The sequence below is a fragment of the Carettochelys insculpta genome, chromosome 2 (genome assembly GCF_033958435.1).
Source record: "Carettochelys insculpta isolate YL-2023 chromosome 2, ASM3395843v1, whole genome shotgun sequence".
In the NCBI taxonomy this organism is placed as follows: domain Eukaryota; kingdom Metazoa; phylum Chordata; order Testudines; family Carettochelyidae; genus Carettochelys; species Carettochelys insculpta.
The window spans coordinates 204,449,082-204,461,166 of record NC_134138.1 but is presented as its reverse complement, the minus strand read 5'-3'; the positions used below and the strand labels follow the sequence as shown (position 1 = coordinate 204,461,166).

General features: G+C 44.0%; 1 protein-coding gene across 1 annotated transcript in view; it reads left to right on the top strand.

Annotated features, from left to right (window-relative positions):
• Positions 1–12,085, top strand: part of ZCWPW2 (zinc finger CW-type and PWWP domain containing 2) — a 95,066-nt gene that overhangs the window by 45,495 nt on the left and 37,486 nt on the right. The window contains exon 5 of the mRNA XM_074986128.1: positions 11,945–12,006. Coding sequence (XP_074842229.1) covers positions 11,945–12,006 — 62 coding nt within the window. The remainder of the gene's footprint in view (positions 1–11,944; positions 12,007–12,085) is intronic.

Genomic DNA, 12,085 nt, shown 5'->3' with positions numbered 1-12,085 from the left:
TCTTAGCAAGAGGTGCAAGCACGTTGCCTTCTGTAGATCTAGGGAGCATAACTATTCCTACTACAGACAATAGCATAGGCAACACAATAATAAGCCTAAAAATAGGTCTAACAGGAGGGCACAACAGGGCCAGTCATCTACAGCCCACCAAAAGCATCAAATTTGATGGCTTGGTCAAGGGTCTGAGTGACCACCCTTTAAGTCTAGTGCATTCTGAGCCCACATTCCACAATTGGCTGAGGCCCTTTTACCATCAGTGGACCCAGATTACATCCAACAAATGGATTTTAGAGATTATCAGAAAAGATTACACAATTCCTTTCATGAATACCCCCCCCCACCAATCTCCCTATCCTATTCCTCTTCAGGGACCCATCTCACAAGCCCCTGCTATGGACAGGAGTAGAGAAGCTTCTTACCTTAGGGACTATACAACCTGTCCCTGACAAGCACCATGGGAAGGTGTTCTATTTCAACTGTTTCCTGACAACCAAGAAATCAAGGGGATGGAGGCCTATCTTAGATCTCAGCGAACTGAACAGATTCATTCTGAACTCAAAGTTCAAGATGGTAACCTTACAAATTATCATTCCAGCACTAGACAAGGGGGACTGGTTCTCAGCCCTTGACCTCCAGGATGCTTATTTTCATGTGACTATTCACCTGTCCCACAGGAGGTTGCTTCAATTTGTGTTGGGTCAGGACCATTTCCAATACAAAGTCCTCCCTTTGAACTTTTGCAGCCCCACGAGTTTTCTTCAAAACACACACCATGATTACATTATACCTCAGAAGGCAGCATGTTATAATTTTCCCTTTGCAAGGGTCCTACTTGCCACCAGACTACCATTACAATAAATATTACCAGCAAATGTTTTTCCTGGTTTGACCTCCTCTAAACCTACAGAAGTCCACTTTGAAACTGAAACAGTGCCTAGAGTTCATTGGCGCTCTACTGGATTCAGATTCAGCCAGAGCCTACCTACCTGCTCAAAGGTCCCAGGCAGTCTGCAATCTCGTTCATATAGTTGCAGGCCCCTTTCACTATGGTCTGAACTTGCCTCCAATTATTGGAGCACATAGCTGACACAACATTTGAGATCCTGTTCACAAGACTACATATGCACTGCCTCCAACATTGGCTAGCTTGCAATTACATACCAACCCACCACAGATTATTGAAGACCCTCACTCTCCCTCTATTAGTATTACAATCACTAGATTGGTGGACATCCCCAACAAACCTCCTTGCAAGCATACCTTTCCACTCCTCAGATCCCTCTGTAACTATAACAACAGATGCATCTCTCGTGGGCTGTGGGGCTCACAGTGGCACAGCATCAATTCAGGGCACACGGACCCACCATGAGAAACATTTTCATATCAATATCCTAGATCACAGGACCGTTTGAAGACCTTGTGCTCATTTTTTCCCACGGATATGGGGCAAAACTATCTGTGTCCTCACAGACAACACGCCCAGTATGTTTTATATCAACCATCAGGGGGATGCCCAGTCATCCAATCTGTGTGTGAAGGCACTCAGATTTTGGATCTGGTGCTTAAAGAACTAGGTAACCCTGATAACATACATACTTGGAGAACAGAATACCAGGGCAGGTAGGCTGAGTGGGTATTTCTCAGACCAGCACAAGTGGGAGATCGATACCAACACACTTTTCTTCAGCTTCCACAAATGGGGCTTCCCAACAACAGACCTCTTTGCGATACCTCACAATCTCAAATGCCACAGGTTTTGCTCTAGGGTGGGAATAGGCAAGAGATCACAGGGGGATGCTTTCAGAATCTGCTCAATGGCTCCCCTTCTCTATGCTTTTCCCCTAATCCCCCTCATTGTAAGAGTGATCAACAAAATCAGGGCAGACTGGGTGACTGTAATACTGATAGCTCCAGGTTGGCCCAGACAACCTTGGTTTCCTTACCTGCATTACCTGTTGATCGCTCGACTGATCCCTCTTCCAGTGGTGCAGAATCTCCAAACTCAGCGCTGCAGCAGCCTATGTCATCTCAACATCAAAACCCTGACACTCATAACATGGCTTCTCCATGGTTCCAACCTGTTCAAGCAGAGTCAAAAAGATCCTTCTAAACAGACATCACCCCTCCACTAGAAATATCTATAGCAGGAAATGGGCAGACTTCCAGCAATGGTGTATGACATGCAATCTGCATCCTGATTATGCTTCCATACCTACCTTGCTCAATTACCTTATGGATCTCAGTGATGCAGGCCTCTCTATTCTCTCAGAGTGCATCTCACTACAATCACAGCTTTCCATGACTCTCAGCTTTTCCTTCTCTCTTCGGGCACCTGATGGTGAAATGTTTCTTAACAGGGTTACAAAAAGTGTGCCCAAATCTGCACCCTACAATACCACCATGAGATTTGAACTTCATCCTAGATACACTTACAAGACCACCAGCAGAACTTGTTGCCACATCCCTTCAGTATGTGTCCATAAAGGTGGCTCTCCTAGTGGCTATAACGTCAGCCAAAAGGATGGGGGAGATCACAGCACTCATGGCTGACTCACCCTTTCTATTTTCACTGAAGACAAGGTGGTATTTAGGTCTCACACGAGGTTTCTCCCCAGAGGCATATCTGATTTTCACGTAAACAAATCTATATACTTACTTACTTATTTTCCTAAGCCTCCCTCCTCTCTTAAGGAGGCTGTATTGCATACACTCAATGTTAAGATGTGCACTTGTTTTTTAACTTGATAGAACCAAACTAAATACGAAACCCAACAAACTCTTCACTGCATGGTTGGGGCCTGATATAGAACAGCTGTTTCAGCACAATGCCTATTCTTTATGTGGATTGCAGATTCCATTGACACTGCATACCAACTTAGAGCCAAGCAGATGCCACAGACTATTATCATAGAATCATAGGGCTGGAAAGGACTTCAGGAGGTCAGATAGTCCAGCCCCTCTGCTTCAAGCAGGATCAACCCCAACTAAGTCATCCCAACCAGCACCTTGTCAAGCTGGGACTTAAAAACCTCTAGGGATGGAGAATCCACCACCTCGCTAGGCAACGCATTCCAATGCTTCACCGCCCTCCTGATGAAGTAGTTTTTCCTAATATCCAACCTACACCTCTCCCTCTTTATCTTCAGATCATTGCTCATTGTTCTGCTATCTGACAGCACTGAGAACAGTTTCTCACCATCCTCTTTAGAGCTTCCCTTCAGGAAGTTGAAGGCTGCTATTAAATCACCCCTCAATCTTCTCTTCTGTAAACTAAACAACCCCAGATCCCTCAGCTGCTCATCATAGGTTATGTGTTCCATCACCTTAATCATTTTTGTTGCCCTCCACTGAACCTGCTCCAGCACATCCATATCCTTTTTATACTGGGGGCCTAAAACTGGACACAATATTCCAGATGTGGCCTCACCAGTGCCAAATAAAGGGGAACAACCACTTCTCTAGATCTGCTTGAAATGCTCCTCCTAATGCAATCTAATATGCTGTTAGCCTTCTTGGCTACAAGGGCACAGTGTTTACTCATATCCAGCCTTTCATTCACCATAACCCCAAGGTCCCTTTCCGCTGTACTGCTGCTTAGCCAGTCAGCCCACCGCCTATAACAATGCTTGGGATTCTTTCTACCCAAGTGCAGGACTCTACACTTCTCCTGGTTGAACCGCATCAGATTTCTTTTGGCCCAATTCTCCAATTTATTCAGGTCACTCTGGATTCTATCTCTACCCTCAAACATGGCTCCCTCTCCTCCTAGCTTTGTGTCATCTGCAAACTTGCTGAGGGTGCAATCCAGTCCCTCATCCAGGTCATTAATAAAGATGTTGAACAACACTAGCCTGAGAACCAAGCCTTGCAGCACTGCACTTGAAAGTGAGCACCATCCAGATATTGAGACATTGCCCCCTACCCATTCGGCCTGACCATCAAGCCAGCTTTCTATCCATCTTATTGTCCATGGATCCAATCCATACTTCCTTAATTTACGGGCAAGAATGTTGTGGGAGACTGTATAAAAAGTTTTGCTGAAGTCAAGGTATATCACATCCACTGATTGCCCCACATCCACAGAGCCTCTTACCTCAGCATAGAAGCTAATCAGATTTGTGAATCCATGTTGGCTACTTTTGATTACTTTCCCCTCTTCCAAGTGCTCCCAGATGGATTCCTTGAAGATGCCCTCCATTATTTTCCCAGGGATTGAGGTAAGGCTGACCGGTCTGTAGTTCCCTGGATTGTCCTTCTTTCCTTTTTTAATGATGGGCACTACATTTGCCTTTTTTCCAGTCATCCGGGATCTCTCCCAATCTCCATCTTCAAAGATAATGGCCAAAGGCTCGGCAATGACATCTGTCAATTCCCTCAGTACCCTTGAGTGCATTAAATCCTGGATTTTGTTCATCTAGTTTTTCTAGATCGCTCATAACTATTCCTTCCCCACAGATGGCTGCCTCCCCCTTCTCTAGCACCGTAGTGTGGGAGCTGTCTTTGTCTATGAAGGCGTAGGCAAAAAAAGCATTGAGTACTTCAGCTTTTCTTACATCATCTGTCACTGGGTTACTTCTGTCATCCAGTAATGGCCCTACATCTTCTCTGATAACCCGCTTGTTGTTAACATGCCTGTAGAAACGCTTCTTGTTACCCTTCACATCCCTTGCCAGCTGCAGTTCCAATTGTGCTTTCTCTTTCCTGATTACTCCCCGGCATTCTCCAGCCATATGTTTATACTCCTCTTTAGTCACATTTCCATTTCTTGTACGCATCCTTTTTGACTTTAAGCTGACTAAGGATTTCCCTGTTAAGCCAAGCTGGTTGCCTACCATGTTTGCATTTCTTACTATGCAGTGGGATGGTTTGTTCCTGTGCCTTCAGTAAGACTTCTTTAAAATACTGCCAGTTCTCTTGAACTCTTTTCTCCTTCGTCTTCATTTCCCAAAGGATCCTGCCCATCAGTTCTCTTAGGGAGTTGGAGTCTGCTCTTTTGAAATCAAGGGTGTGTACGTTACTGCTCACCCTTCTTCCTTTTGTCCAGATCCTGAAATCTACGATCTCATAGTCGGTGCAGCCCAGGTTCCCACCCACTTTTATTTCTCCCACTAGTTCTACCCTGTTTGTGAGCAGCAGGTCAAGTTGTGCATGGCTCCTGGTTGGTTCCGTCAGCACTTGTACCAAGGAGTTATCCCCAGCGTTCTCCAAAAACTTACTGGATTGTCTGTGTGCTGCTGTGTTGGTCTCCCGACAAATGTCTGGATGACTAAAGTCTCCCATGAGAACCAGGGCCTGTGATTTGGAAGCTTCACTTAGCTGTCTGAAGAAATACTCATCTATCTCATCTCCCTAATCTGGCAGTCTATAGCAGACACCAACTACAACATCACGGCTACGTCTACACGTGCAGCCAACATCGAAATAGTCTATTTCGATGAATAACGTCTACACGTCCTCCAGGGCCAGCAACGTCGATGTTCAACTTCGACGTTGCTCAGCCCAACATCGAAATAGGCGCAGCGAGGGAACGTCTACACGTCAAAGTAGCACACATCGAAATAGGGATGCCAGGCACAGCTGCAGACAGGGTCACAGGGCGGACTCAACAGCAAGCCGCTCCCTTAAAGGGCCCCTCCCAGACACAGTTGCACTAAACAACACAAGATACACAGAGCGGACAACTGGTTGCAGACCCTGTGCCTGCAGCATAGATCCCCAGCTGCCGCAGAAGCAGCCAGAAGCCCTGGGCTAAGGGCTGCTGCCCACGGTGACCATAGAGCCCCTCAGGGGCTGGAGAGAGAGCATCTCTCAACCCCCCAGCTGATGGCCACCATGGAGGACCCAGCAATTTCGACGTTGCGGGATGCAGATCGTCTACACGGTCCCTACTTCGACGTTGAACGTCGAAGTAGGGCGCTATTCCTATCTCCTCATGAGGTTAGCGACTTCGACGTCTCGCCGCCTAACGTCGAAGTTAACTTCGAAATAGCGCCCAACGCGTGTAGATGTGACGGGCGCTATTTCGAAGTTGGTGCCGCTACTTCGAAGTAGCGTGCACGTGTAGACACAGCTCACCTCTGTTACTTCTGCCTCTAAGCTTAACCCAAAGATACTCAACTGGATTTTCTTCCTCTTTATACTGCAGCTCTGAGCATCATACTGCTCCCTCACAAGTCCTCCTCCTTTTCTCCCCTGTCTGCCCTTCCTAAACAGTTTATAACCTTCCATGACCGTGTTCCAGTTATGTGAAACATCCCACCAAGTGTCTCTTATTCCAACCACCTCATACTTCTTTGACTGTGCCAGGGCCTCTAGTTTTTCTTGTTTGTTCCCTGGGTTCTGGCATTTGTGTACAAGCATCTTAGAGAAGTGGCTGATTGGCCCACTTTCTGCTCTTCACCCAGGAGACCTACTTGATTGTTCCCTCCTCCTTCCCCACTTACCTCAGAGCTTGTGTCACTGTCTCCCATCGAACCTAGTTTAAAGCCCTCCTCACTAGGTTTGCAAGCCAGCTTGCAAAGATGCTCTTTCCTCTCTTCATTAGGTGCATCCCATCTCTTCCCAGCAATCCCTATTTATGAAAGAGAATCCCGTGGTCAAAGAAACCAAATCCTTCTCTGCTACACCACCTATACAACCACACATTTACCTCTGTGATTCGACGATCCCTACTTGGACCCCTTCCTTCCACAGGGAGGATAGACAAGAATACCACTTGTGCTCCATATTCCTTGATCTTCCTTCCTAGGGTTATGTAATCTGCCATGATCTCATGTAGATTGCTCTTGGCTGTATCACTGGTTCCTACAAGGAGAAGTAGGAAGGGATAATAGTCTCCATGTTTAACGATTTTTGGCATGATTTTTAGAGCCCACTTGACATGAGTGATGGCTGCAACAACTACCTTCTTTAGTAATTTCCCTCTGGTAGACATCTGTAGAGTCATCACGTGGTCCTCACACGATACGTTAGCAAAGCATTATGCACTGCAGAAAGGGCTGATACCTGCCACTGTCTTGGCAGATGTCATTTTAAATCACTCCACTTAAAAACTTCAATACCAACCTCCAACAAACAGATACTGCTGCAGAGTCACCTGCATGGAGCATCCGCAGGGAGCACGAGAAGGGGAAGTGCTCCTTTTTTTGTGCAGGAATGATAGTTCTCCAAGATATGTCCATGTGAGTGCTCCACAACCCTCCCTTCCTTCTCCTTGAAGTCTAAAAAAACTTCAGGTAAAGAAGGAACAGAGGAGCGCTGTGCTATGCACTCTTTCCTCAGTGTGGTGGCATCACCTGCTGGCTCCTGCACATGCCTGGCGCATAGCTGGGGGGCACTGCTCTGCAAAGCTTCTGATCTACAGTGCAGGGATGCACTCACATCTACGTGGAGCACCTGCAGGGACACATCTCGGAGACCTATCGGTATTCCTAAAAAAGGAATCCTATAAAAAATGGAAACTAGGACAAATTACAAAGAATGAACATAGGCAAATAACACAGGAATACAGGAGTAAAATTAGAAAGGCTAAGGCACAAAATGAGCTCCAACTAGCTACAGGCATAAAGGGTAACAAGAAGGCCTTTTACAAATATGTTAGAAACAAGAGGAAGACCAAGGACAGGGTAGGGCCATTGCTCAGTGAGGAGGGAGAAACAGTAACGGGGAACTTGGAAATGGCAGAGATGCTTAATGACTTCTTTGTTTCGGTCTTCACAGAGAAGTCTGAAGGAATGCCTGACATAGTGAATGCTGGTGGAAAAGGGGTAGAGTTAGTTTTTGAAATAAAAAAAGAACAAGTTAAAAACCATTTGGAAAAATTAGATGTCTGCAAGTCACCAGGGCCTGATGAAATGCATCCTAGAATCCTCAAGGAGCTGATAGAAGAGGTAGCTGAGCCGTTAGCTCTCATTTTTGGAAAGTCATGGGAGACAGGAAAAGGGCAAATATAGTGCCCGTCTACAAAAAGGGGAATAAGAGCAACCCAGGAAATTACAGGCCAGTCAGCTTAACTTCTGTGCCAGGAAAGGTAATGGAGCAGGCAGTTAAGGAAGTCATCTGCAAGCACTTGGAAGGTAGTAAAGTGATAGGGAACAGCCAGCATGGTTTTGTAAAAAGCAAATCATGTCAAAACAGCCTGATAGCTTTTTTTTGACACGATAACAAGACTCGTAGATAAGGGAGAGGTAGTGGATGTGGTATACCTAGACTTTAGTAAAGCATTTGATACGGTCTCGCATAATATTCTTATCGACAAACTAGGCAAGTCCAACTTAAATGGGGCTGCAATAAGGTGGGTGCATAACTGGCTGGCTAATCGTACCCAGAGAGTAGTTGTTAATGGTGCTCAATCCTGCTGGAAAAGCATAACAAGTGGGGTTCCGCAGGGGTCTGTTTTGGGACCAGTTCTGTTCAATATCTTCATTAATGATTTGGATATTGGCATAGAAAGTACGCTTATTAAGTTTGCAGATGATGCCAAGCTGGGAGGGGTTGCAACTACCTTGGAGGATAGGGTCATAATTCAGAATGATCTAGATAAATTGGAGAAATGGTCTGAAGTAAACAGGATGAAGTTTAATAAAGATAAATGTAAGGTGCTGCACTTAGGAAGGAATAATCTGTTTCACACATAGGTGTGTCTACACGTGCCCCAAACTTCGAAATGGCCATGCAAATGGCCATTTCGAAGTTTACTAATGAAGCGCTGAAATGCATATTCAGCGCTTCATTAGCCTGCGGGCGGCAGCCGCGCTTCAAAATGGACGCTCCTTGCCGCCGCGCGTCGCGTCCAGACGGGGCTCCTTTTCGAAAGGACGCCGCCTACTTCGAAGTCCCCTTATTCCATGGGAATAAGGGGACTTTGAAGTAGGCGGCGTCCTTTCGAAAAGGAGCCCCGTCTGGACGCGACGCGCGGCGGCAAGGAGTGTCAATTTCGAAGCGCGGCTGCCGCCCGCAGGCTAATGAAGCGCTGAATATGCATTTCAGCGCTTCATTAGTAAACTTCGAAATGGCCATTTGCATGGCCATTTCGAAGTTTGGGGCACGTGTAGACACAGCCATACAGAATGGGAAAAGACTGTCTAGGAAGGAGTACAGCAGAAAGGGATCTAGGGGTTCTAGTAGATCACAAGTTAAATATGAGTCAACAGTGTGATGCTGTTGCAAAAAAAGCAAACATGATTCTGGGATGCATTAGCAGGTGTGTTGTGAACAAGACACGAGAAATCATTCTACCGCTCTACTCTGCGCTGGTTAGGCCTCAGCTGGAATATTGTGTCCAGTTCTGGGCACCCCAATTCAAGAAAGATGTGGAGAAATTAGAGGACGTCCAGAGAAGAGCAACTAGAATGATAAAAGGTCTGGAGAACATGACTTATGAAGAAAGGCTGAAAGAATTGGGTTTGTTTAGCTTGGAAAAAAGAAGATTGAGGGGGGACATGATAGTGGTTTTCAGATATCTTAAAGGGTGTCATAAGGAGGAGGGAGAAAACTTGTTCTTCTTGGCCTCTGAGGAGAGAACAAGAGGCAATGGACTTAAGCTGCAGCAAGGGAAGTTTAGGTTGGACATTAGGAAAAAGTTCCTAACTGTCAGGGTGGTCAAGTACTGGAATAAGTTGCCAAGGGAGGTTGTGGAATCTCCCTCACTGGAGATATTTAAGAACAGATTAGATAGATGTCTATCAGGGATGGTGTAGATAGTGGTCGGTCCTGCCGTCGGGGCAGGGGACTGGACTCGATGGCCTCTCGAGGCCCCTTCCGATCCTAGTGTTCTATGATTCTATGGTTCTATGATTCTATGATTGCACGAAAGCAAGTAATTTCTCCTTACTAAGAAGTACTGATACTTTGGAATACATTATCCATAAGTTAATGAAAGCATAAAAGTAAGTTTACATCATCATCTTTATATACTCATTTAGACAATCCTAATAATTTAAAAATATATTATTTGTATTACAGTAGTGCCTGCAAACACCAACTAATTTCTGAGGCCCCATTGACTAGCCTTTGTATGAATACATAGTGTGATGCAGTCTCTAGTCAGAAGGGAAATATAGGCACAGAGAAATGAAATTATTTTTCTAGTGTAACACTGCAGGGCCAGCAATAAAATCCGTATTTGCTGAGCCTCATCACTTCAGTGCTCTGTCCAAAAATGTTTTGCTTTTTTAATCATAATAAGTCTGTATTAAAAAAAAAGACTTGATGAAAAAACAATGAGGAGTCTTGTGGCATCTTAAAGACATTTATTTGGGCAAAAGCTTTTGTGTGTAAATACAGGTGTAGGGAGATAGATATATAGATATAAATATACACACTAGTATATCACAAGAAGGGAGATACATATCAAGAGCAGGACAGTGTTAATGAAGCCAATGACATCATTATATGGACTTATAGGAAGGAGGCCCTTGAAGAATTCCACCAGGATTTCAACAATTTCCACCCCCATCATCAACCTCAGCCTGAACCATTCCACACAAAATATCAACTTACTGGGACACTACAGTAAAATAAACAATGATCACAAAAACACCAGCCTACACCAGAAACCTGCAGACTGCTGTTTTTACCGACATGCCTCTAATGACCATCCAGGACATGTCACATGACTACAGCCTCCCTGGATACTCAGTAATGGAAATAAACATTCGGCCTTCTAAAAAGATCAATCAATCAGTCAAACAAACAAACAAAAAACCTTCAAAACCAGACAAAGAGAAACAGCAGAGCTGCAATTCATTTGCAAGTTTAACACAAATTAGGATTAAATAAGGATTTAGAATTGTTATCTCACTAGGGTGGTAATTTGCCCCCTTGGGCCGTATCTATACTAGAGGGGAGCATCCAGATTCCCAAAGTGTTCTGTTGACGGTGAATCGACCGAATTCAGCACTTTTGTCAACAGCCTTATTCCACTCCACCAACAAGGAAGAATGCTTCTGTCAATAGGTTTTGTTGACAGAAAGCAGTCCTGTCTGCTGTGCTTCCAGATGGCCATTTTGTGAAGAGAGTGGCCCAGCAGTCCAGCCATTCTCTGTTGACAGAATGGATCACTCTTTCAGTCAACTTGGCAATCTAACAGCGATCTGTCAACAGAAGTTTTATTGGAAGATATCTTCTGACAGAAACTTCTGTTGACAGATCACTCTAGTGTAGACATAGGTTTGGTATTCACATGTCCCCATCTGCTCTTGGGAGTCAGCTACATCCACCCTGACTCAATGGGCCTCATTAACATTGGTCCTACACTTGATAAATATCTCCCTTATTTTGATATACTAGTATATTTATCAACCTTTCTGCTGCCGTATTTCCACTCCAGTGCATCTGATGAAGTGAGTTTTACCCACAAAGCATATGCCCAAATAAATCTGTGAGTCTTTAAAGAGCCATAGGACTCCTTGTTGTTTTTGCAGATACAGACTAACACACACATCCTTCTGAATCTTGAAGAAGAATATGTATTATCTTTTTAATCAAAATTTTAATCATCTCTTCAATAATACTTTGGCATGGATTACTCTATCATTGCTTTTTTTCTTATTCATACATACCAAATATACAGTCTACACAATACAAAGTATTTTTATATATATATTGTGTATATACATGCCTTGAACATGTGACATAGCTGTCTTATTAAAACAAACTACAAATGTCACAGCAGAAGCTTACTAATATTTAGTATAATAATGAAAGTCTGAATCCAGCAAAGAGATCTGGAAAACATTACTTGAGTTGTTGTTATTATTGTTTTATTCAACTTAAAAATGTTTTGATAAATATTTTTTCATTTTTGTAATTACAAGTTTAAATTTGTCTTCTGTAAAAGTTCATTTTGTTGAAGAATGTACTAATACATAGTAGAAAAATTACCTTAAAATGTTACAGCATGTCACCACGCACAACCCAAATTTTATTATTTTTCAAGTCTCAGATAAAAGCTCAGAAAAAACAAGTTGTCAAGAAAAATAGAAATGGAACTGGACAAAACAAAAAGTAAGATTTGGGTTCTTTTAAAATGTTTTTAATGTATAATTAAATAACTTCCATTGGCTTGGTACCACTGGCTGTGTTG